A 27,039-nucleotide genomic window follows, 5' to 3' on the forward strand; every position below is an offset into this window, starting at 1 on the left:
AGCCAATGAATTCTACTCATGAGCAAACGTTCCATAACTGCAGGTGGCAGTAAATCGCCAACCTTGGCTTTACACCTGTTCAAACACACTCCAGGTGGCAGTGTTCACCCTTTCAGTTTGTTTACCATCTCATACAAGTAGAAGAAAATTGACTACGTCAAAATGGCAGTGGTGGAAAAAGTACCCAATTTTCATACTTGAGTAAAAGTAAGATACTTTAAAAGAAAATTACTTAAGTAAAAGTCACCCAGTAAAATAATACTTGAGTAAAAGTCAAAGTATTTGGTTTTAAATATACTTAAGTATCAAAAGTAAAAGCATAAATAATTTCACATTCCTTATATTAAGCAAACCAGACGACAATGTTCTATTTTTTATTTACGGATCGCCAGGTGCACAGTTCAACACTCAGACAATTTACAAACGAAGTGAGTCTGTCAGATCAGAGGATGTTCTCTTGATAAGTGCACTAGTTAGACAATTTTCCTGTCCTGCTGAGCATTCAAAATGTAACGAGTACTTTTGGGTGTCAGGGAAAATGTAAGGAGTAAAAAGTACATTATTCTCTTTAGGATTGAAGTGGAGTAAAAGTAGTCAAAAATATGAATAGTAAAGTACAGATACCCCCCAAAAAACAACGTAAGTAGTACTTTAAAGTATTTTTAATTAAGTACTTTACACCACTGCAAAATGGAGATGTCCATGTTCTTACAGACACTACAATGTTGCATCTACGTGTCTAACTCATGCAGTGAGAAATATGCTTTTCCCAGCATGTTGCAGTAAGCGGACTGGTGGGACTGTTAGTCTAAACTTTGATCTGGCCTCTTGTCTGCACTTTTGATAGAACTTGAGTTTGTGCCCTCCCCTTAATAATTCTACAATCAAGTAAAACATTTTTGGGATAACGTTTCCATTTGATTATTATAACCTATAAAGTAATGAGATTTCTTTCTTTCTGGAGCATTGTGTCATATTCAAATGGCTCTGTGCTACCGTGTAAATCATCATTACGGACTCACTTCCTGCCCTGTCTGGCCTCAGCCACTGTAGTTTCATCTAATTTCTACCAGGAATCAGACAACAATGTCTGGATGGTCTATTTCATCAATGCTATTTTCCCTTTGTGCTCAATTCGTTTAAAGAAGTTTTGGAGATTTAATTTAAAACATTTATCTTTGAATGTCTTTAGCATTGATTGTGCCCGTGAGTTCAGGTCAGCCTTGAAACAATAAATCAGCACAATCTACTTTTTCAAATTGCACTGTCTTTATGTGCCTTCGCCATTAAGCCCTTCTTTTTTTTACTTACAGAGTCAGATGAACTCGATGGCAGTGGCGATCCGTCCTTCAGGGCAGGGCAACACCTGTTTTGAGCCCCACACTTTTAGGTGAAAAATCAATTTCAAATATATACAGTGCCTTGCGAAAGTATTCGGCCCCCTTGAACTTTGCGACCTTTTGCCACATTTCAGGCTTCAAACATAAAGATATAAAACTGTATTTTTTTGTGAAGAATCAACAACAAGTGGGACACAATCATGAAGTGGAATGACATTTATTGGATATTTCAAACTTTTTTAACAAATCAAAAACTGAAAAATTGGGCGTGCAAAATTATTCAGCCCCCTTAAGTTAATACTTTGTAGCGCCACCTTTTGCTGCGATTACAGCTGTAAGTCGCTTGGGGTATGTCTCTATCAGTTTTGCACATCGAGAGACTGACATTTTTTCCCATTCCTCCTTGCAAAACAGCTCGAGCTCAGTGAGGTTGGATGGAGAGCATTTGTGAACAGCAGTTTTCAGTTCTTTCCACAGATTCTCGATTTGGATTCAGGTCTGGACTTTGACTTGGCCATTCTAACACCTGGATATGTTTATTTTTGAACCATTCCATTGTAGATTTTGCTTTATGTTTTGGATCATTGTCTTGTTGGAAGACAAATCTCTGTTCCAGTCTCAGGTCTTTTGCAGACTCCATCAGGTTTTCTTCCAGAATGGTCCTGTATTTGGCTCCATCCATCTTCCCATCAATTTTAACCATCTTCCCTGTCCCTGCTGAAGAAAAGCAGGCCCAAACCATGATGCTGCCACCACCATGTTTGACAGTGGGAATGGTGTGTTCAGGGTGATGAGCTGTGTTGCTTTTACGCCAAACATAACGTTTTGCATTGTTGCCAAAAAGTTCAATTTTGGTTTCATCTGACCAGAGCACCTTCTTCCACATGTTTGGTGTGTCTCCCAGGTGGCTTGTGGCAAACTTTAAACAACACTTTTTATGGATATCTTTAAGAAATGGCTTTCTTCTTGCCACTCTTCCATAAAGGCCAGATTTGTGCAATATACGACTGATTGTTGTCCTATGGACAGAGTCTCCCACCTCAGCTGTAGATCTCTGCAGTTCATCCAGAGTGATCATGGGCCTCTTGGCTGCATCTTTGATCAGTCTTCTCCTTGTATGAGCTGAAAGTTTAGAGGGACGGCCAGGTCTTGGTAGATTTGCAGTGGTCTGATACTCCTTCCATTTCAATATTATCGCTTGCACAGTGCTCCTTGGGATGTTTAAAGCTTGGGAAATCTTTCTGTATCCAAATCCGGCTTTAAACTGCTTCACAACAGTATCTCGGACCTGCCTGGTGTGTTCTTTGTTCTTCATGATGCTCTCTGCGCTTTTAACGGACCTCTGAGACTATCACAGTGCAGGTGCATTTATACGGAGACTTGATTACACACAGGTGGATTGTATTTATCATCATTAGTCATTTAGGTCAACATTGGATCATTCAGAGATCCTCACTGAACTTCTGGAGAGAGTTTGCTGCACTGAAAGTAAAAGGGCTGAATCATTTTGCACGCCCAATTTTTCAGTTTTTGATTTGTTAAAGTTTGAAATATCCAATAAATGTCATTCCACTTCATGATTGTGTCCCACTTGTTGTTGATTCTTCACAAAAAAATACAGTTTTATATCTTTATGTTTGAAGCCTGAAATGTGGCAAAAGGTCGAAAAGTTCAAGGGGGCCGAATACTTTCGCAAGGCACTGTATATATTTTGGCAAACTCCAAGCGGGCTGTCATGTGCCTTTTACTGAGGCCACTCTACCATAAAGGCCTCATAAAGGCCTCATTGGTGGAGTGCTGCAGAGATGGTTGTCCTTCTGGAAAGTTCTCCTATATCTTCTGTGCAGATCCTTTCAAGCTCTGGCAGGTTGGATGGGGATCGTTGCTGCACAGCTATTTTCAGGTCTCTCCAGAGATGTTCGATCGGGTTAAAGTCCGGGCTCTGGCTGGGCCACTCAAGGATATTCCAAGACTTGTCCGGAAGCCACTCCTGCATTCTCTTGGCTGTGTGATTAGGTTTGTTGTCCTGTTGGAAGGTGAACCTTCACCCCAGTCTGAGGTCCAGAGCGCTTTCATGAAGGATCTCTCAATACTTTGCTCCATTCATCTTTCCCTCGATCCTGAATAGTCTCCCAGTCCCTGCTGCTGATAAACATCCCCACAGCATGATGCTGCCACCACCATGCTTCACAGTAGGGATGGAGCCAGGTTTCCTCAAGACGTGACACTTGGTATTCAGGTCAAAGAGTTCAATCTTGGTTTCATCAGAACAGAGAATCTTATTTCTCATGGTCTGAGAGTCTTTAGGTGCCTTTTGGCAAACTCCAAGCGGGCTGTCGTGTAACTTTTACTGAGAAGTGGCTTCCGCCTGGCCACTACCATAAAGGCCTGATTGGTGGAGTGCTGCAGAGATGCTTGTCCTTCTGGAAGGTTCTCCCATCTCCACAGAGGAACTGTAGAGCTCTGTCAGAGTGACCATCGGGTTCTTGGTCACCTCCCTGACCAAGGCCCTTCTCCTCCGATTGCTCAGTTTGGCCGGGCGGCACCCAGTTTGTGGTTCCAAACTTCTTCCATTTAAGAATGATGCAGGCCACTGTGTTCTTGGGAACCTGCAATGCTGCAGAAATGCTTTGGTACCCTTCCCCAGATCTGTGCCTTAAAACAATCCTGTCTCTGAGCTCTACGGACAATTCCTTCAACCTCATGGCTTGGTTTTTTCTATAACATGCACTGCCAACTGTGGGACCTAATATAGACAGGTGTGTGCCTTCCCAAATCATGTTCAATCAATTGAATTTACCACAGGTGGACTCCAATCAAGTTGTAGAAACATCTCCAGGATGATCAACTGAAACAGGATGCACCCGAGCTCAATTTCGAGTCTCATAGCAAAGGGTCTGACTACTTTTAGAAGTACAAATTCTGTAACAGAGTTCATCCATGTGTGATTAGGAAACATCTTGAGGATTTCAGAAATGGATCATGTGTTGTTGGGCTTATATCAATCAAATGAATCACATGTATTTATTTATGCTTCATAAATGTATTTATAAATCACTCCAGCAGCAGATGTCACAAAGTGCTATACAGAAACCCAGCCTAAAATCCAAACCGCAAGCAATGCAGATGTAGAAGCACGGAGGCTAGGAAAAACTCCCTAGAAAGGCCAGAAACAGGATTCAGAGGTCGAGACAGCAGGTGTGGTAGAGAGAGAGACAGAGACAGGAAGAGAAACAGAGCGAGAGAGAGACAAAAAACACAGGTCCGAGACAAGGTAGTACGTCTGGTGAACAGGTCAGGGTTCCATAGCCGCAGGCAGAACAGCAGAATCTGGATCAGCAGCAAGACCTGATGGACTGCGGGCGTGAACGGCCAGTAGTCATCAGACCGACCAGGTAGTCCTGAGGCATGGTCCTATGGGGCTCAGGTCCTTTGGGAGGGGAGAGAGAGAGATGGGATAATTAGAGGGAGCATACTTAAGATCACACAGGACAGACTGAGAATTATACCAGATAGGACTGACTGACCCTAGCCACCGGCAAATAGACTATTGTAACATAGATACTGGAGACTGAGACGGGGGGTCGGGGGACACTGTGGCCCCGTCTAACAATACCCCAGACAGGGCCAAACAGGCAGGATATAACCCCCCCCCCACACACACACTTTGCCAAAGTACAGCCCCCACACCACTAGAGGGATATCAACAGACTGCCAACTTACTACCCTGAGACAAGGCTGAGTATAGCGCACAAAGATCTCCACCACCGCACAAGCCTGGGGGGGCAAAACCGGACAGGAAGATCACGTCAGTGACTCAACCCACTCAAGTTGAGAATAGCTATAAAAAAAAAAATCCTGGCACGACGTGATGCACCCCTCCTAGGGATGGCATGGGAGAGCACTAGTAAGCCAGTGACACAGCCCCCATAATAGGGTCAGAGGCAGAGAATCCCAGTGGATTCAGGCAGTCAGGCAGAGACAGCAAGGGCGGTTCATCACTCCGGTGCTTTGCCATTCTACTTCGCAACCATGGGCCAGTCTACACTGAATTATAGGACCTACTGAAGAGATGAGTCTTCAGTAAAGACTTAAAGGTCGAGACCGAGTCTGTGTCTCTCACATGGATAGGCTGGCTATTACATAAAAATGGAGCTCTATAGGAGAAAGCCCTGCCTCCAGCTGTTTGCTTAAATATTCTAGGAGCAATAAGGATGCCTTTGTCTTGTGATGGTAGCATATGTGTGTGTATGTATGTATATATGTACGTACAGTGGGGCAAAAAAGCATTTAGTCAACCACCAATTGTGCAAGTTCTCCCACTTAAAAAGATGAGAGGCCTGTAATTTTCATCATAGGTACACTTCAACTATGACAGACAAAATGAGGGGAAAAAATCCAGAAAATCACATTGTAGGATTTTTTATGAATTTATTTGCAAATTATGGTGGAAAATAAGTATTTGGTCACCTACAAACAAGCAAGATTTCTGGCTCTCACAGACCTGTAACTTCTTCTTTAAGAGGCTCCTCTGTCCTCCACTCGTTACCTGTATTAATGGCACCTGTTTGAACTTGTTATCAGTATAAAAGACACCTGTCCACAACCTCAAACAGTCACACTTCAAACTCCACTATGGCCAAGACCAAAGAGCTGTCAAAGGACACCAGAAACAAAATTGTAGACCTGAACCAGGCTGGGAAGATTTAATCTGCAATAGGTAAGCAGCTTGGTTTGAAGAAATCAACTGTGGGAGCAATTATTAGGAAATGGAACACATACAAGACCACTGATAATCTCCCTCGATCTAGGGCTCCACGCAAGATCTCACCCCGTGGGATCAAAATGATCACAAGAACGGTGAGCAAAAATCCCAGAACCACACGGGGGGGGGACCTAGTGAATGACCTGCAGAGAGCTGGGACCAAAGTAACAAAGCCTACCATCAGTAACACACTACGCCACCAGGGACTCAAATCCTGCAGTGCCAGACGTGTCCCCCTGCTTAAGCCAGTACATGTCCAGGCCCGTCTGAAGTTTGCTAGAGAGCATTTGGATGATCCAGAAGAAGATTGGGAGAATGTCATATGGTCAGATGAAACCAAAATATAACTTTTTGGTAAAAACTCAACTCGTCGTGTTTGGAGGACAAAGAATGCTGAGTTGCATCCAAAGAACACCATACCTACTGTGAAGCATGGGGGTGGAAACATCATGCTTTGGGGTTTTTCTGCAAAGGGACCAGGACAACTGATCCGTGTAAAGGAAAGAATGAATGGGGCCATATATCGTGAGATGTTGAGTGAAAACCTCCTATCGGCAAGGGCATTGAAGATGAAACCTGGCTGGGTCTTTCAGCATGACAATGATCCCAAACACACCGCCCGGGCAACGAAGGAGTGGCTTCGTAAGAAGCATTTCAAGGTCCTGGAGTGGCATTGCCAGTCTCCAGATCTCAACCCCATAGAAAATCTTTGGAGGGAATTGAAAGTACGTGTTGCCCAGCAACAGCCCCAAAACATCACTGCTCTAGAGGAGATCTGCATGGAGGAATGGGCCAAAATGCCAGCAACAGTGTGAAAACCTTGTGAAGACTTACAGAAAACGTTTGACCTCTGTCATTGCCAACAAAGGGTATATAACAAAGTATTGAGAAACTTTTGTTATTGACCAAATACTTATTTTCCACCATCATTTGCAAATAAATTCATAAAAAATCCTACAATGTGATTTTCTGGATTTTTCTCTCATTTTGTCTGTCATATTTGAAGTGTACCTATGATGAAAATTACAGGCCTCTCATATTTTTAAGTGGGAGAACTTGCACAAATGGTGGCTGACTAAATGCTTTTTTGCCCCACTGTATGTATGTATGTACGGCAGGACCAAATTGGAGAGATAGGTAGGAGCAAGTCTATGTAATTGTCACGTCTACTCCAGGGATGGCTACTTTGTCAACACTACGACCAGCTGGCGCAACTGGGGAAGGCTATGGAAGAGGTTCTTCGGCAGTCTTCAATGTCTCGAACATGCCATGGTCCTGCGCCAAGGTGGAGGACCTTTAAATATTTTCTTGATGTTCGACAAAAGAGATCAGGGGCAAGAGTAACGCCAAGGTTCTTCACAGTTTTATTTGAGATCACTGTACAATCATCAAGATTAATTGTCAGATAAAACAGCAGATCTCGTTCTTGGAACCTTGAACTGGCATCTCTGTTTTGTCCGAGTTTAAAAGTAAAACATTTGTCACCATCCACTTCCTTAATGCCTCAAACACAGGCTTCCAGGGTAGGTAATTCTGGGATTTTACCATGTTTCATCGACATGCACAGCTGTGTGTCGTCTGCATCGCAGTGAAAGTTGACATAGAATATATAGTGAAAACTATAGTGGTCCTAAAACGGAACCTTGAGGAACATCGAAACAAACCATCCACAGAGACGAACTGATGTCTTTCGTACAGATAAAATCTAAACCAGGCAAGAACTTGTCCGTGTAGACCAATTAGGGTTTTCAATCTCTCCAAAAGAATGTGTAGATCGATGGTGTCAAAAGCGGCACTAAGGTCTAGGAGCACGAGGACAGATGCAGAGCCTTGGTCTGACTCCAGAAGAAGGTAATTTACCACCTTCACAAGTGCTGTCTCAGTCCTATGATGGGGTCTAAAACCAGACTGGAGCGTTTCATTTTTCAGGAAGGCTTAATTACTGCCACTTTTAGTGAGTTTGGTACACATAGGATAGGAAGCCATTTATTATGTTCAACATAAGAGGGCTGAGCACAGGAAGTAGCTATTTCAGTAGTTTAGTTGGAATAGGGTCCAGTTGGCAGCTGGGAGCTTTAGAGGCCATGACTATTTTCGTGAACATGTTGAGAGATAGAGGATATAAAAACTTGAGTGTCTCCATTGATCCTAGGTCCTGGCAGTTCACTGCAGACTCAGGACAACTGAGTTCTGGAGAAATATGCATATTCAAGGAGTATGTCATTTGCTTTCTAATGATCATGATCTATTCATCGAAGAAATTCATGAATTCATCACTGCTGAAGTGAAGGCCATCCTCACTTGGGGAATGCTGCTTTTTCGTTAGCTTTGCGACAGTATCAAAAATATGTTGGATTGTTTTTATTCTCAATCGGGTTGGAAAAGTAGGCTGATTGAGCAGCAGTGAGGGTTCTTCGATATTGCACAGTACGGCCTTTCCAAGCTAGTCGGAAGACTTCCTGTTTGTTGGAGCGCCATTTCTGTTCCAATTTTCTGAAAGCTTGCTTCAGGGCACATGTATTTTCTATATGCCCGGTAGTTTGTTTCTTGTGACAAATGGTTTTTGTTTTTTGACGTGCGACTGCATCTAGGGTATTACGCAAGGTTAAGTTTAGATCCTCGGTTTAGTGGTTAACTGATTTTTGTACTCCAATGTCCTTGGGTAGGTGGAAGGAGTCTGGAAGGACATCTAGCAATCTTTGGGTTGTCTGATAATTTATAGAGCAGCTTTTGATAAACCTTTTTTTGGGGTCCTGAGCAGATTATTTTTTGTAATTTCAAACATAATAAGATGATGGTCTGATAGACCAGGATTATGAGGAAAAACATTTAAATCCACCATTTTTATTACACGGAACAAAACTAGATCTATGTTGGATAGATGTCAAAAGAGGTTACAGAAGACCGAAATGCAAAAATTGCCCCACTTATTCCAAAATCACACTATAGTGTGGCCATCTTTGAATGCATCAGCATTTTTTTTTCTATCTCTTTAGGGACTATTGTGTCCAAAGACCACATTTGGAGTGAATCTGACTTTTAGTCAATGAGACGATGATTCATTATGATTATTTTAAGCATTAGCGTTACATAGTCAAACAGTGGATTGTTAATAGTTTCCTTTCGCTTCCATTCTTGTTGGCCAAGTTACTCATGGTGTCACGGTCGTTGTAAGGAGGAGACCAAGGCGCAGCGTGATATGCGTACATTCTTCTGTAATAAAGAATGAAACACTGAACAAAATGATACATGATGCTAATATGGATAGTGCAGACAGGCAACTCAACATAGAATAAGAACCCACAAATACCCAAGGAAAATGGCTACCTAAATATGGTCCCCAATCAGAGACAACGATAAACAGCTGCCTCTGATTGGGAACCATAACCAGGCCACCATAGACATACAAATACCTAGACCTACTAAACCCAGAGACTTGCAAAAACCCTAGACAATACAAAACAAGCATACCCCGTCACACCCTGACCTAACCAAAATAATAAAGAAATCAGAGATAACTAAGGTCAGGGCGTGACACATGGCCTCTAGTTTCTTCGTGACAAAAGTTACCAATCAATGCTTTAGTTTAGCTGTGCATCCCTAATTAAACATAGGAGAGAAGGAAAGGGTGTCATTTCATAGCACTGGGAGCTAGCCAGACAAGGGCTTTTAGGAGTCTTTTTAGCACTCTGGTGGTCACTGGCTTTTTACTGGTGTCCTACCGTCACTAAATCGTTTGTGTTCTTTCCAGGACGTCATTGCTCCCACAAAACTATAAATGTTCCACTGTTCTCTGTCTGTACAAAAGTGTTCAAAAGGGTGTAGTTCATGAAGTGTCTTAAGTGCTTGTGGTTGAATTTGAGGTCATTCCAAGACAACATCAACCATACTATTTTGCCTGTGCTTATGACACATTTATGTTTATGAAACATACCAGTTACCTAAGTTAGTTTATTCATGAGTTAGAATTGGTGGACCCCATGATTTTCCCCATGGCTTTTTTAACATCTGCTTCCAACTCACACTCTCAAACACGAAGATCCCCTGAACGCAGCTCACTCTCTAAGATCCCAATCACCTGAATTCTGATCACCTGTTCACACACTCTTTATGTCTATATGTCATTATCACGCACTCTTTAGTTCAGTTCTTTGCACCCCATCACTGTGAGGTATTGTTTGTTTGGTGACGCACTTCTATTCGGAGCGCTGGGCTTCCCGTAATTGAATCCTCCAGTGGATGATTGTTTTGGCCTGCCTCACTAACGACGCCTTTTGCCTATTCCCTGCCTGTACTTTAGCCTATCGGATTTCCTATCATCAACCTATTGCCTGATCTCCCAGACGACATTACTAGCCTTTTCCCTGCCTGTACTGTTGCCTTTTTTGACCCCCTGTGTATGACCTTCTGCCTGCCCCTGGACCCAGCTACCTGCCTCCTCCTGTGTATGACCTTCTGCCTGCCCCTGGACCCAGCTACCTGCCTCCTCCTGTGTATGACCTTCTGCCTGCCCCTGGACCCAGCTACCTGCCTCCTCCTGTGTATGACCTTCTGCCTGCCCCTGGACCCAGCTACCTGCCTCCTCCTGTGTATGACCTTCTGCCTGCCCCTGGACCCAGCTACCTGCCTCCTCCTGTGTATGACCTTCGGCCTGCCCCTGGACCCAGCTACCTGCCTCCTCCTGTGTATGACCTTCTGCCTGCCCCTGGACCCAGCTACCTGCCTCCTCCTGTGTATGACCTTCTGCCTGCCCCTGGACCCAGCTACCTGCCTCCTCCTGTGTATGACCTTCGGCCTGCCCCTGGACCCAGCTACCTGCCTCCTCCTGTGTATGACCTTCTGCCTGCCCCTGGACCCAGCTACCTGCCTCCTCCTGTGTATGACCTTCGGCCTGCCCCTGGACCCAGCTACCTGCCTCCTCCTGTGTATGACCTTCTGCCTGCCCCTGGACCCAGCTACCTGCCTCCTCCTGTGTATGACCTTCTGCCTGCCCCTGGACCCAGCTACCTGCCTCCTCCTGTGTATGACCTTCTGCCTGCCCCTGGACCCAGCTACCTGCCTCCTCCTGTGTATGACCTTCTGCCTGCCCCTGGACCCAGCTACCTGCCTCCTCCTGTGGACCTTTACAAAGAAACACCTGCTGCGCCCTGCGCTTCAAGCCAGCTCTCTGTCTCCCATCGTGTTCACTACAGGCTTAGTCAGAACAGGCTCTTAGAATATTGGAGAGTAATTGCTAGTCAAGAAGGAGCACCTTCCCCTCTCCAACTGGGTTTAAGAAGGGAGAGGCCTGTACCATCAACTGTATCCAGTGCAAACAAGGGCCTCATGTTGTTGACTTCTACTGTTCCCTGAATCATTCTCTTTAGGTCAGCTCTACAGTGTACACAAAATGCTTATTCTTCTGCAGTTTTCTCAAGCCTTTCCACACTCCCTTATTTTGCCCTGAGAAAGCGCTGACCTTAGCTGCTGGGGCGCTGTGTCTGTGTGTGTGTGTGTGTGTGTGTTTGTCAGTGTCCCATGCTCTTGGCGACATGCCTAATGACTCACCATTCACTACACTGGGACCTTTCAGCTGGGGGAACTGAGGCAACTTATCCGCCATCCGCGTGGGACATCTCCAAGCACGTCTACGTATACAGTGCCTTGCGAAAGTATTCGGCCCCCTTGAACTTTGCGACCTTTTGCCACATTTCAGGCTTCAAACATGAAGATATAAAACTGTCTTTTTTTGTGAAGAATCAACAACAAGTGGGACACAATCATGAAGTGGAACGACATTTATTGGATATTTCAAACTTTTTTAACAAATCAAAAACTGAAAAATTGGGCGTGCAAAATTATTCAGCCCCCTTTGTAATACTTTGTAGCGCCACCTTTTGCTGTGATTACAGCTGTAAGTCGCTTGGGGTATGTCTCTATCAGTTTTGCACATCGAGAGACTGACATTTTTTCCCATTCCTCCTTGCAAAACAGCTCGAGCTCAGTGAGGTTGGATGGAGAGCATTTGTGAACAGCAGTTTTCAGTTCTTTCCACAGATTCTCGATTGGATTCAGGTCTGGACCATTCTAACACCTGGATATGTTTATTTTTGAACCATTCCATTGTAGATTTTGCTTTATGTTTTGGATCATTGTCTTGTTGGAAGACAAATCTCCGACCAGTCTCAGGTCTTTTGCAGACTCCATCAGGTTTTCTTCCAGAATGGTCCTGTATTTGGCTCCATCCATCTTCCCATCAATTTTAACCATCTTCCCTGTCCCTGCTGAAGAAAAGCAGGCCCAAACCATGATGCTGCCACCACCATGTTTGACAGTGGGGATGGTGTGTTCAGCTGTGTTGCTTTTACGCCAAACATAACGTTTTGCATTGTTGCCAAAAAGTTCAATTTTGGTTTCATCTGACCGGAGCACCTTCTTCCACATGTTTGGTGTGTCTCCCAGGTGGCTTGTGGCAAACTTTAAACGACACTTTTTATGGATATCTTTAAGAAATGTCTTTCTTCTTGCCACTCTTCCATAAAGGCCAGATTTGTGCAATATACGACTGATTGTTGTGCTATGGACAGAGTCTCCCACCTCAGCTGTAGATCTCTGCAGTTCATCCAGAGTGATCATGGGCCTCTTGGCTGCATCTCTGATCAGTCTTCTCCTTGTATGAGCTGAAAGTTTAGAGGGACGGCCAGGTCTTGGTAGATTTGCAGTGGTCTGATACTCCTTCCATTTCAATATTATTGCTTGCACAGTGCTCCTTGGGATGTTTAAAGCTTGGGAAATATTTTTGTATCCAAATCCGGCTTTAAACTTCTTCACAACAGTATCTCGGACCTGCCTGGTGTGTTCCTTGTTCTTCATGATGCTCTCTGCGCTTTTAACGGACCTCTGAGACTATCACATAGCAGGTGCATTTATACGGAGACTTGATTACACACAGGTGGATTGTATTTATCATCATTAGTCATTTAGGTCAACATTGGATCATTCAGAGATCCTCACTGAACTTCTGGAGAGAGTTTGCTGCACTGAAAGTAAAGGGGCTGAATAATTTTGCACGCCCAATTTTTCAGTTTTTGATTTGTTAAAAAAGTTTGAAATATCCAATAAATGTCGTTCCACTTCATGATTGTGTCCCACTTGTTGTTGATTCTTCACAAAAAAAATACAGTTTTATATCTTTATGTTTGAAGCCTGAAATGTGGCAAAAGGTCGCAAAGTTCAAGGGGGCCGAATACTTTCGCAAGGCACTGTATATTGATTAGAACATCAATAGCATTCCAAAGACAATAACAGTTTAAGCTAAGCCTGAAGTAAGTACTTCACCTTTTTTATTTTTAAGGGGAGTTTACTGTAGGCTACTCCTGTCCTGTTTGAAGGGTCTTTCACACGAAGCCTACTGCTCATCTGTGTAGGGGGCTTGCTGCGTCATTGGGGAGCACTGGTTGGCCATCACTCACTATCCGGAGTAGATCTGTAGCACTCTTCAAAGCACTCTGGCCGTTCTCATGCTTTGACACTCAACAGTAAACTGGCTACTGTGATTGTGTACATTTGTTATTGCTTTGAAGTAAAGTAGCCTATGGGGTTATTGAATGGTTATACTGGGCCTATTATACGGATAGCCTAGATCCTGTTGAAAACAGCCTCCAATGATGCATGGACCCTATATATACACACATCCTTAATTTGTGCCCATGAAATGTCCTAAAACGTCACCAGTTAGAACTACTGGATAGTTTGGGGCCCCTTGATGATCTTTCATTACTTATGTGTCACCATCAGATGGCGCCAACCACCCAAACACTAATGTCGGGTATTCAAAGCAATTATCGACCAAGTCGCTCTGTACATTGAGCTGCCATTGTAGATGACAACAACAGGCCCTTCCCTCATCACCAGGTGCCAATATAATGTAGAATCGATCTGCAGATCGCTTCATTCTGGAGGGAGGGAGGGAGGGAGGATGATTGAAATTCAGCACGTCTCGAGGTCACTGGTGCTCTATGCTAATAAGCACTGCACGCTTCAAGAGCCCTCTGTTCTGTCCACGGGGAGACACTAGGCCTACTGGTTGCCAGGGGCGTCAATGTCTGCAACAAGTCCATCCCTGCTCTCACAGAGAAGGGAGGGAAAGAGAGGGGGAGGACCGGGGTCACCAAAATTGGCTCATTATATTTCAGACATGAAGCGGACACATTGTCCTGTAGTGTTGGTTCCAACGGACGCGCGGACAGGAACTAGTTGGACGGGGGAAAATATTTTGTGAATCCAGTGCCAAAATGCCTGAAAGACACAACCTACACCTCTCTTTCATCGTATGCTTCTCATCCACTTCTATAAAATTCATTCAAGGTCAAGATGGCGCCATACAATGTTATCTTTATGCAAATACAGGAAACCAGATGCTTTGGGTAGTTGACGTTACACCCCTTTTCTTTTTACCATGATGTCAAACACAAATATAACAACTTCAATTGGCTACAATTGTAATAGCCTAAAATACTCACATTTTTTTTTTTTTTTTTTTTACTTGGTCATGAGTGAATTCATGCAGTGTATTATTTGTTTTCTAAAAATGTTCAACAAAACGTGACGATAGTCCAATGGTGTGAATGTCCCAAGTAAAGGTTGTGGAACTTCTTTTTTTTTTTTTATGAGTAACGTTCTCTTCACCTATTATTTTAGTTATAACGCAGAAGTGTATTTCAAGAGACAATAGTCCCCAAGTCTATTCATAGTTCTGATTGATTACATATTTGTCCCTAAAAGCAACGTACACTAGGTGTGGGACACAATTCTGTGATTAAACAGCAAGCCAGCATTTGGGCACTATTGCGCTGGGGAGGGATCTCTTGCAAGAAGGAAGTATGGAAGACATGGCTGGAGCACATGGCATGAACAGGTTGTAAACTTTATCAGGAATATTTTGCAAAATATTGCACCTGTATTTGTCATTTGGTGTGAAGCTTTTAGAACGTATATATAAAAACAATCATCATGTGTTGGGACAATTGAAGTATAAAAAGCAATGAAAACAATGTTATGGTGAAATCATATGGATGGCTGTACTGCTAACAATAAGACCCAAAATGGAGCCTACAGCCTGAGATTTCCAACAGTGACATCTTTTTTTCTCCCCTTGGTGTGAAATTAAGATGGTGTCACACCAGAGGAAATAGCTGTGACTCCATGGGACGTAACCCATTAATAAACTAATTTAATTCATTTTTTGGGGACTTATTTTTAATCAAATAACACTCATTTACATTAGACTTGTTTGTATCCTGTTGCAATTCGATCATTTTAAATGGTTCTGAGTGCAATATTTATGTATTCATTCTCCCACGCCTGGTTTCTCACTCTTGGCAGGTGAACATTGCTCCAGGTGAACATTGCTCCAGGTGAACATTGCTCCGGGTGAACATTGCTCCAGGTGAACATTGCTCCGGGTGAACATTGCTCCAGGTGAACATTGCTCCGGGTGAACATTGCTCCGGGTGAACATTGCTCCGGGTGAACATTGCTCCGGGTGAACATTGCTCCGGGTGAACATTGCTCCGGGTGAACATTGCTCCGGGTGAACATTGCTCCGGGTGAACATTGCTCCGGGTGAACATTGCTCCGGGTGAACATTGCTCCGGGTGAACATTGCTCCAGGTGAACATTGCTCCGGATCGATCTAGTTATTTTGCCTGGTTCCTGTGATGGTGCAGGCAGATATTGGGTGCTGGCTGTGGTAGTTGGCTCTGCTGTGAGGTATACTCCAAAACCCCTTCAATAGAACACCTCTCAAGCTGCTTCAGCTGTGGGTAGATTGGGGCCTCCCACTCAGGGCCCGCAAGTGAGCTTGGCTCTTGGTGCTGGTGCTGCCTCAGCACTGCTATGCATACGGGTGAACTCTCGCTTTTTGGCAAGGGCATTTCATTCGAATGGGTGCCCATTTGAGGCAGTTTCTGTGCCTATCATGGTGACCCTGGGTAAAGGGGAATCAGGGTTGGATTTCAGTGCAGGAGCCTGAGAAACGTCTACCGCATCCAAGGGAGGCAGCAGGCACACACATTCTCCACTCCTGATTCAGGGAGGTGGTGAGGGAAAATAACAATACAGGACTCTTTCGTAACTGGAATCGAGTAGGCTACACTTCAAATCCTTTAATGAGGATCCACTAGTGGTTAGAGCGTTGGGCCAGTAACCGAAAGGTTGCTGGATCGAATCCCCGAGCTGACAAGGTACACATCGGTCGTTCTGCCCCTGAGCAAGGCAGTTAACCCACTGTTCCCCGGGCGCCGAAGACGTGGATGTCGGTTAAGGCAGCCCCCCCCCCTGCACCTCTCTAATTCAGAGGGGTTGGGTTAAATGCAGAAGACACATTTCAGTTGAAGGCATTCAGTTGTACAACTGACTACGTATCCCCCTTTCCTATTATGGATGTTTAGAATGGATCTTTTGAAGAATTTGTAGTGTTCAAAAACGTATGAAAGTGTCATTAATTATGTACAATTTGACTGCCTGCTGTGTATTGTCCATCGGTGTGACATAATGTCCTATGGGGTGAAGCCAATAGCCTAAATGAAAGGGGAAAAAATGGTTGTCTTGGACAAAATGTAAAAATAATTGTTTCGCTTGAGCCAGATAACATTATAATAATACACAAGTAAGATAATTGTTTTTTTAAAATCTAGGTTTAGTGAAATTACTGTGAATCCTAACCAAAATGTGATCGCGAGACACTTGGTTATCATCGAGAACATTGTATTTTTTTAATAATATTTTTGTAATAATACTTTTCTTGTCTATTTGGAAATCATTAAAACTTTTACATTGACATTAATTGTGAAGTCACACCGGAGGACAAATTCAAGGCAGTAATGTATGCAATGCTTCATTAAATTGGATATAAGATCAATATTGAAGTGGTGATATAAAATGTCGACTTGTTCAGTTATAGGTTATTGTAACTAGGCTATAGGTTTTAGAGGAAATCATTTTTTAAAACTTTTGTTATGGCTATATGGCAACTACCCCTTTATAGTTGGCGGTATAATGAAGCGGTGGAATGTGTGTAGTTTTCCAGGCATGTATAATTGTAAACATGCATAAGCAGTCACACACACACAGACACTAGACGGTCAAAGCTGGGAGAAATGGTGTACTGTCCTTGCGTGTACACGCATAATCAAACGATTTAAAACGGCCAATCATCAACCGCTGTCTGGCTTTGTAAGAATAGCACAGCATGAACGCCAAAATACTTTGCTCAGCCACCGGTATGTCCACTCTCAATGGCAAGGGGTCCCTTCAAACTCAAACTCGATCTAACAGACAAACTTTAGGATATTTTTTTCTCGGCTTTGTTTTGCAGACAGGCCTCATTCTCCACTACCATAATACGTGGTCCCCTAATTGCGCGGAGGTAGTCCCATAGAAACTCTTTCAGTTCGCCGACCAGTTACTGACAGTGCAGGCTGTGACTGACAGCCTACTTAATTGGCACAGCAGCGCTTTGATCTATACCGGATTAACCGAGGCCGGAAACTAGGGTAAAGCACATTCAGTGGCGATTTTGGAATGTAGTAAATCTTGGCGGGGCAAACTCAACAACAACAAAAATGTATGCATGCCAGCAAAGCCACTACACAACACAACATTGAACAATACATTGATTGCACTATAACGGTGACCAACGGTGCCCGCAAATTGTATACATAAACTTGTCCGAACAGCAGAGGTTTCGTTTCAGCACCATGGCGTGAATCCTTACCACCGCTACACCTGGCTATCTTCGGAGCCTTGTCTGTCAGCGAAACAGTTCATTCAGTCTCATCCACTGCCTTGTAAAAAAATAAGATATGGCTGACTTGATTAAACAAATGTGGTTTTTACTGACAATTGAGATGTACATACTATGGCATAAGGGAACAATGAGAGGATAAGAAGCAATCCGTAATTTAGATTCAGACTTTAATGAGCTAGCTAAAATGGGTGTAGTCAATATAACTATTTGTTCAGCGCTTTTGAAATGTACAGCAACATAATTCAGAACATGAGCCGTTCTTACAATGTTCTCCTTGTACCCCAAGTCAGAAGCATAGGATAAAGTTATGAGGGGAAAATGGACCAAATTGGGTGAGGCACATGGGCTACTAACAGCTTAATACACCACATACACTTAGTATTACTTTTTTTTAGCTACAGTATACATATCTTCCTGGCATATTATATAATTTATGCAGCAGCATAAAATACATTGTTGGACTCACCTTGTCCTTCTTGTGGACAAATTTTGCCATCAATCTTTGTCATCAAAGTATGTGATTTTCTGGATTTATGGTGCTTTCATGACAACTGGGAACTCAGAAAAAATAAGTTTGACTCATGAAGTCAGGGATCTTCAGGTCAGAGCACTAGAAAGAGGTCAGAGTTCCCGACTTGGAATTCCAAGTTGAATGAACGTTCAAAACGTATTTCCCAGTCGGAGCTCATTTTTTTCCCGAGTTCCCATTTGTCTTGAACTCATTAAAGTCTGATATTTCCCAGTTCTGTGTTTCCAGTTGCTTTGAAGGTGGCAGAAGTCATGCTGGATTGACAGCATGGACAATTTATTCCATCTTTTCTGGCCATGTTGTTGCTTGGAAAAGAGACCCTTAAACCCAGACTTGAACCGCACACCCTCTCCAACAAATAGCAGGCCAGTGATTGCTTTGCAATGCTTTTAGTTAGCCAGTGATTCTTTCTAAACCACTCATTGTTGAATTTGAGAGTACCAACTTGTTGTGTAATGTGTATGGCCGATGAGCACTGATATGTTTTATCTAGAATGTATCTTCATATGAAAAGGATTGAAAAGGATTTGCCAGTAGATAGTTGACTTGATTCATGATGATGACTGCTAGCTAAGATTTTGAAAGTATGATGTTGACATGATCAGTCCAAACTCAACTACAGTAGATATAACGTGATTTGACGTAATTTTATCTGTGGCCAATGACATTGAGCCTTCTTGGATGGGCACTTCTTATGTAAATCTGTGGCAGCACCCAAGGGGCTTGAACTTTCTAGCTCTCCCCGTAGATGTTGCAGTGACGTGGTGTCCCAATGAGTACCAGAACATTGAGCCAATCACTGAGCCAATTACTAGATTACGGCGCAATTACGGCGCAACTAGAGAACATTACCAACCACCACATAATGCGCTGAGCTAGGCTGAAACACCTGCATTTTGGAGCTGCTTTATTCAAGAAAGCAAAAAAGAGACAATTTTTGAATGCAGCTTTATTAACTCAATGCTATTTTGTTTTAACATTGTTTGCAAACCGATATGTGACATGTATTAAGGCCAAAATAACATGCAAAACACGTTTTTTTTTGTCTTTGCCCTGAATGACGGGTCGCCACTGGACACATTATTCGACTACGTAGTCCAGTTGAATTACAGACCGCGTGCACATATAAAACGAGAAGACGGATATCCTCTGCCTGAGGACACACACCCCTCGCGCACATTAACACACTTTCTCTCATGTTTAGCACCCCCCCCCCCCCCCCCCACACACACACACACACACACACACAGCCTCTCGTCACTGGCTGGCATCCCTTTCCGCTGAGTTCTTTCCCACCGCCGATACGCATGGTTACTTGATCGGGACCTGGGTGATTCGGATCTGTTAGCCCTGAGCGAAAGTGACCACACGGGTTGGAAAGCCTACGGAAAGAGTGAGGGACGAAGCATGCAGTGGATAAACAAGAGAGTAGAGTCTTGACTTCTAGAGAGGGAGATTCTACTTCATTTGGCTATCAATTTGAGTCCTTTGCGCAAAGAAGGAAAGGGTGTATGCGTATGTGTTTAGTTTGAAGGGCGAGTGCGTTGCGCATAGGGAGAGTGTAATTGGGAAGAGAGCTCAAGTCAGGGAGCCAGCAGGTCTGACATTCAAAGCCTTAACCGCAGGTGGAGGGAAGATCGACCTGGTGGAGTGAGCGTATTTTTTCTTCTTCTGTGGCAAGACCCACTCTGGATACCGCACCAAGAGCGGGAGAAGCCGGGGCGAGTGGTCGAGGAGGGGCGGGCAGGCAGGAGGAACTCCCCAAGGGGAACAGCACAAAAAAGGCAACAATGCCAAATACGTCGCGATGAACTGACGCTCAAAGAGAGCTGAGAAAGGGATATTATAGAGTAGAGGGGACACCGCATTGTTTTACGTCCTCGATAATTTGACGTTGAGATGGAGAGAGAACGAGCGCACGGACGAAAGCCGGTTGATTGCTGCAGGGGAGGCGCGAGGACCAGCACCAGGACAGAGATGAGGAAAGAACGGGGCCGGGGACAGCAGTGGACCGTGATTTTTATCGTCGCCCTTTCTCTGCAACCGCAGGTAAGCCGTACCGATTAAGCGCTATTCTCGGCCGTTGCTAACCCTGCCCTGACTTTTACAGTCGGTGTTTTCTTCCCACAGAGTTAATAATGGTGCCCACATTCTACTTCCCGGTTTCTCTTGTCAATATGTCTCCCCTTGCTCCAAATGGCGCTGTGCCCAACTGTTTCTGTGCGTGTTAATAGTCGCGTGTCATCCACTTGTTGCTCCATGGGCGTGTCCTTTCATCTGTAGGCTACAGGAGCAAACCTTCACGTCTTTACCAAAGCATGGTCTTTGGTTACACCATTTTTTTGTTATTGGGATTCTAAGCCTATTACACTGTAATTGCTTTGCTTTCCCGTTGAAAAGGGGCTAGACGACCCGTCCGCGAAGTGAATTGTTTGAACCAGAACTGCAGAGGGAAGTGTTCAGAGTACAGTCTCCTATAACGGCTATAACGGTGTAAACAAATACATCCTTTATGTGAAATAGCAAGATAAATGTGATGGTGTCTGTGGATGGAGTAAGGTTGTCTTCTATGTGTTAACTACTACTACACTTTACTTACAGGGTGAGAGGGGATTCAAGGGAATTGTCGTCAGTCTGTCCCTGTGTGTGTGTGTGTGTGTGTGTGTGTGTGGGTACGCACACTTGCCTCGCTGCCTCACACATTTTCATGAATGCAGTCCATCCTCTCTCTATGATATGTAAAAGTTCTGCAGATGACCAGGAATAGTCCAGCGTAGCATAGGCTACCTTATAAATAAAATGTGATTTGTCACGTGCGCCGAATACAATGCGTACTTACAAGCCATTTAACCAACAATAAGAAACAGAGTTAAGAAAATATTTATTAAATAAACTAAAGTAAAAAATGAAATTAAAAAGTAACAGGTTAGTCGAGGTAATTTGTACATATAGGTAGGGGTAAAGTGACTATGCATAGATAATAAACAGCGAGTAGCAGCAGTGTAAAAACTAAGGGGGGGGGGGGGGGGGGGGGTATATCAATGTAAATAGTTCTGGTGGCCATTTGATTAATTGTTCAGCAGTCTTATGGCTTGGGGGTAGAAACTGTTAAGAAGCCTTTTGAACATAGAATTGGCGCTCTGGTACTGGAGTCTATGACAATTTTTTGGGCCTTCCTCTGTCACCGTCTAGTATATAGGTCTTGGATGTCAGGAAGCTTGGCCCCGGTGATGTACTGGGCCGTACACACTACCCTCTGTAGCGCCTTACGGTCAGATGCCGAGCAGTTGCCATACCAGGCGGTGATGCAACCGGTCAGGATGCTCTCGATGGCGCAGCTGTATAACTTTTTGAGGATCTGGGGACCCATGCCAAATCTTTTGCCAAGTCTCCTTTTCAGTTATCCTTATAATGGTAATAACAATGTAATAATGAATGTGCTTCCAAAACACCACACCCAAACCACCTTGACCACATAGAAAATCAATTCACATGCAGTTAAATTGTACATAGGCCTATCACATTCAAGTTCAAGTTCACACAGACCTAGAGGGAAAGCCTGGAGGTAGAGCGTTGGCTGAATGTGTTCTCTACTCTTCCCCTCCCAGCCCCACCCCATGTTATGGTTGTTGGCCTAAAAGGGTCTCCTACTGGCCTAAAAGGGTCCCCTACTGGCGGGGTGGCACAGCCCTCAGTGCAGGAGCAATATCAGGTCGTTCTGTATGTGTGGGTGTGTATATGTGTGTGTTTGTGTGAGATGAGAAGCCTGTTTGTGTGTGTGTGTGCGTGTGTGTTGGGCCAGCGGCCACAGCCTTGTAGCACTAGGGCGTGTGAATGTACAGAAAGATCCACATGGATCCACTGCACCCAGCTCTGAAGCTCTTCACTAATATAACATTGCCTTCCCCTACTACAGTATAAGGCAGACCAACCGTGCTGTGGGACATTTATAATGTAGGAGGAGAGCAGTAGAGTTGATATCCTGCATCCATTTCAGCATTGAAGACATTATAACCTGTGACAATAGTGTAACACTTAACAACCTGTATTACTCAGGTCTGGGGATGTGTCCGATTCAATGCAATGCCGATACGAGCATTCAGGATGATTTATAAATGTGGTTTGATACAGTGCATAATGTTGTCCTGACATTATACTGTTATTACAGAACAGTCAAGATGGTGCCATATTTAACAGTATTAAAAGGCAAGTGTTTAACAATGGTGCTAGTCAGTGTACATATCCAACTGTGGTACTCCAGTGTTCAGGTTGTGGTCCTGGTCTCGCCCTATTTTGGGGTTAAATGGGGGACTTAATGACCGCAGCTCTTCGCGGTGATGGTCGAGACTGAGCGCTCGGAGCGGTCAGATGGAGCGCTGAAACGCAGGTATGCCCGGAATGGCTGAGAGAGGTGGGGAAAGAGGAGAGGAAGAAAGGAGGATGCAGAGTGATGAGTGGGCCTGTATCTCCACAGGCTGTTTGATGTAGGAGAGTTTGGCCCCCTAGCCCAGGGACAGGGGCAGGTGAGGGACAGAATGCCACAACAACAATGGCCTGACTTACCAGCCATTCTTCTAACTGGCTTTGGTCAGGTTGTGTGTAGCAGGACTATTGCACCACTATTCTTCGTCACCTTCTTTCATTGAATGTGTTGTGTGCGCGTGTGAGTGTGTGTGTGTGTGTGTTTGTGTGTGTGTGTGTGTTACGTGCATTTGTGGTTTGTGCTTTTATAGTCGTTGGAATTCATAACAATTATTTCCTTGCTATACATCACACCAACACACCTGTCTCTCTGGGGAGCTTGTTAGCTCTACCAGCTTGTCTGTGCCCTTCTGCACCCAGCTGAGGAGAATGCTTTATAAGCTCTGGGAGGAGGGAGAGACAGAGCGAGAGAGAGAGAGACAAGCAGAGAGAGGGAGAGGGAGAGAGAGAGAGACAAGCAGAGAGAGAGAGAGAGAGAGAGAGAGAAGCAGAGAGAGAGAGAGAGAGAAGCAGAGGGAGACAGAGCGAGAGAGACAAGCAGAGAGTGAGAGAGAGAGACAGAGCGAGAGAGAGAGAGCGAGAGAGAGAGACAAGCAGAGAGTGAGAGAGAGAGACAGAGCGAGAGAGAGAGAGAGAGAGCGAGAGAGAGACAAGCAGAGAGTGAGAGAGAGAGACAGAGTGAGAGAGAGAGAGAGAGCGAGAGAGAGACAAGCAGAGAGAGGGAGAGGAAGAAAGAGAGATGAAAAGAAGAATGGCAACAAAACAGAGAAGAAAAGCTGGTGCAGATAGAAGGAGAGAAGGCAAGAGTTACAGCCTGTTCCCAGATAGAGAAGGAAGGGAGGAGGAGGAGGAGAGAGAAACCGTGGCCAGGTTCCCAGTGTCTAAGTCCCCCTGGGGAGAGAGGGAGAAAAAAGAAGGGAGGGCTACTGATACAGAAGAAGTAGGAAAGAAAGGAGCTCGATGGAGAGGTGGAGGAAGTGCATGACCCAGGGGAGAGGCGAAAGAGGGAGACTGAGACAGCGAGGGAGAAGGGTAAAGAAGCGGGGAGGGAAAGATGAAGACCGATAGAGGGAGATGAACTGACAGAGATGGAGAGAGAGAGAGAGATTGCTGGAATGGGGGCGTATCTCCATTTGGATGAGGGATTTTAAGTTTCTTCCGCTGTGGGGAGGAAGTGGTGTGAATCAATGTTATCTTTCCTTTCTCAATCACCCTCTCTTTCTACCTCTTAGAGTAGGATGACCGTAGTCTGGTAACCCTAATGAAGCAGATGAGAGAGAGAGAGAGAGAGAGGGAGGGCATGCTATCCATAGATTACTGTAGCTGGAGAGCTTTGGGATGAAAAATGATACTCCACCCATTAAGCAGGTGTATTCATCACATTCATGAACGTTTTTTCAAGAAATATGACATTTGGACATTTTTGTTCCCATAGATTCACCCTCTCTTCGGGTGTGTGTGTGTGTATGAGTTATACCTCATCCTAACTCTCCTGTCTCTCTCCAGGTTGTGTGTGCAGTGGGGATGTTTGAGCTCCAGATCCGTCACTTCCAGAACCCCCATGGTGTGCTGCAGAGTGGGGAGTGCTGTGACCTCCAGGCCACAGGGGGGCAGCGCTGCTCTCTCACGGACCAGTGTGACACCTTCTTCAGGGCCTGCCTCAAGGAGTACCAGGCCCGGGTCGTCCCCACAGGAGCCTGCACCTTCGGGGCGGGCAGCACCACCGTCCTGGGGGGCAACACCCAATCCCTCCGTCATCAAGGGCACGACGGAGGAGGAAGAGAGGATGGCACTACAGGGCACATCATCATTCCCTTCAAATACGCCTGGCCGGTGAGTGCAGAAATGTAACTACAATGTTGTTACTACGGTAACATGATATGGTTCAAGTAGGTACACACTCACAGAGACCTGTGACGGCGTTGACACTAGCTCTTAGCATTCAGTCAAGCGGCCTTGCTACAGTTTGGAGAAACTAGTAGCAGTTTTCTACTTGTATTAAACATAGGCATTGGTTTTGATGCTGAGATGATGCACTTTCTCTCCTTCCTTCTCTCTCTCTGTCTGGTTCTTCATCTTTCTCTCCCTATCTCTCGCTTCCTCTCTCTCCTCCTAAACTCTAAGCTGTTGTGCTGTTGCACCATTAAGGTCGCCGATATCGCGCCTCTCTGTCTGACTTTGTGCATCGACATGTCTGTGACTGTACCAGGCACGTAGTCCAGGCTGGTGGCTACGACGCCTCACTAAAGAGCCGGCCTAATTAGTTGCACGTTAGACCCATCGATAATCCAATTCTGTCCCTCTCCTCTTCAATCCTCCGTCTCCCTCTCTTCCACACCGCGTCTCCCGACCCAAACAAAACAGGAAGAGTGGAAAATAGAAGCAGCAAATGCAAGCGAAGAGGAATCCTGAAGCCTGGAGGATGTGTGCGTCGTGTATCGCTGCTGCTCACAAATACGTTGTTGTTCCATTTGCATGTTACTAAGCCCTGAGATGTTCACTGGGGGGGGGGGGGGGGGGCAGACATCTGGAGGGGGTGAAAGCTTTTTCGCTGGTAGAAGAGGAACACTAAATGTTCACAACGAGCAGAGTTCATCCCACCGTTTACATCCCTTTACCCCCCCCCCCCCCCCCCCCCACGTCCATTAGAAGCAGTTCCCTGGCTTTTTGCTGTAATTACTATCTCTTTGTTTCCAAGTCGTTTCGGGGTCAGCGCCACAGCGACTACAATCCCTTTTGAATGACTTGGCACATGCAGGACGACTGCGCAACATTGTCTTCCTTCCAGAGATCGGAACGGTTGTTTGTTTCTTTGTTTACTGTCTCAATGAGAGCAGTCGATATTTTTTGTTGTTGTTGTTCATGGTCTGGAATGCTTCCTTTCTGACCTCTCAGTGAGGTTGAATGGTTATTCATAATGGGAGTATTATATTAATGGGGGAACGAGAGCTGACGATGTGGTTGTAATTATATTCCTATTGCCTAGTAATAATGTTTGTTATATTGTGCAAAGCCCTGGTTGAGGTTTGTTCTTAACTGGTTTGGTAGGCCGTCATTGTATATAAGAATTTGTTCTTAACTGACTTGCCTAGTTAAATAAAGGTTAAATACATTTTTGTTTTTTAAGATTTCGAGGCGGACTGGGAATTAATGCTGGTCATGCTCACCAGCTGGCCTGGTGTTGGAGCGCACAGGTCTGTATGTTCTAGCTACAGGCGCCTGGAACACAACACATGCGCATGGACACACACACACACACACACACTTTAGCCCCTCCATGCTGGGGAGGTGTGTGAGTGGCAGGTATGAGTGTGAGAAAATTCTCCAGCAGAAAGTCTATCTGGATCAGTTTCAGGGCCAGGCCGTGGGGCGGGCTTGGCTGCAGGGGAGAGGAGAGAGACACTCAGAGGCAGGCCAGCATTTCTATGGGGAGACCGGCGGTTGAATGACTCACATTATCTGGCCGTCTCCAGGAGGTAGGGGAGAGGCCAGGGGAAATAGGGTGGGGTGGGGGGGGGGCTCAGGCAGTATTCTGATATCTCTGCCCCAGGTGAGGGGATGAACAGGTGAGCACAGTCATTATGAGGAAAGGTGAGCTCCCTTTATCCCTCGCCCTCGCTCTTTCTCTTCACTAATCTATTCAGGGAAACGAGAGTGTGCGCGTGTGTGTGTGCGCGCGCGCGTGTGTGTGCGCGCACGTTTGCATTTGCTTGTCTTTTGGGTGTGAATAACCTGCATGTGTGTGTGTGTGTGTGTGTGTGTGTGTTTGTGAATGTGTATTATATTTCCCCGTTGTCTGCCCAGCCCCTCACTGTCGGATCATATGGACTGAAGGATTTGGCTGCAGTTTGACCCCGAGTCCAGGGACAGCTAGCGGCCCGGTTCTGGGATGTTTTAGCCAAGGCGTTTCCTTTCAGATATAAAACATCAAAAGCATTTCGAACCGTGAGGTCATTTCTCAAGTCGCCCCGGGGTCTCATGTTGTTTCCAACTTCGCATAGCTGATTGGTGGAAAGAGGGGGACTGTGGGGATGGTCTTTTTCTTGTCTATGTGGTCGGAGGAAACCTACACAGTTTCCGAATGAATGGATGGAGTGAATAGGCGGCGCACTAGAAGGAGTTGCCGGGCAGCTCT

General features: G+C 44.9%; 1 protein-coding gene across 1 annotated transcript in view; it reads left to right on the top strand.

Annotated features, from left to right (window-relative positions):
• Positions 1-19,684: 19,684 nt before the first annotated feature.
• LOC110507396 (protein jagged-1b-like) overlaps positions 19,685-27,039 on the top strand; it is a 47,541-nt gene continuing 40,186 nt past the window's right edge. The window contains exons 1-2 of the mRNA XM_036964866.1: positions 19,685-20,471; positions 24,411-24,737. Of these exons, the coding sequence (XP_036820761.1) occupies positions 20,322-20,471; positions 24,411-24,737 (477 nt within the window). The 5' untranslated portion in view covers positions 19,685-20,321. The remainder of the gene's footprint in view (positions 20,472-24,410; positions 24,738-27,039) is intronic.

The sequence above is a fragment of the Oncorhynchus mykiss genome, chromosome 27, assembly GCF_013265735.2.
Source record: "Oncorhynchus mykiss isolate Arlee chromosome 27, USDA_OmykA_1.1, whole genome shotgun sequence".
Classification (NCBI taxonomy): domain Eukaryota; kingdom Metazoa; phylum Chordata; class Actinopteri; order Salmoniformes; family Salmonidae; genus Oncorhynchus; species Oncorhynchus mykiss.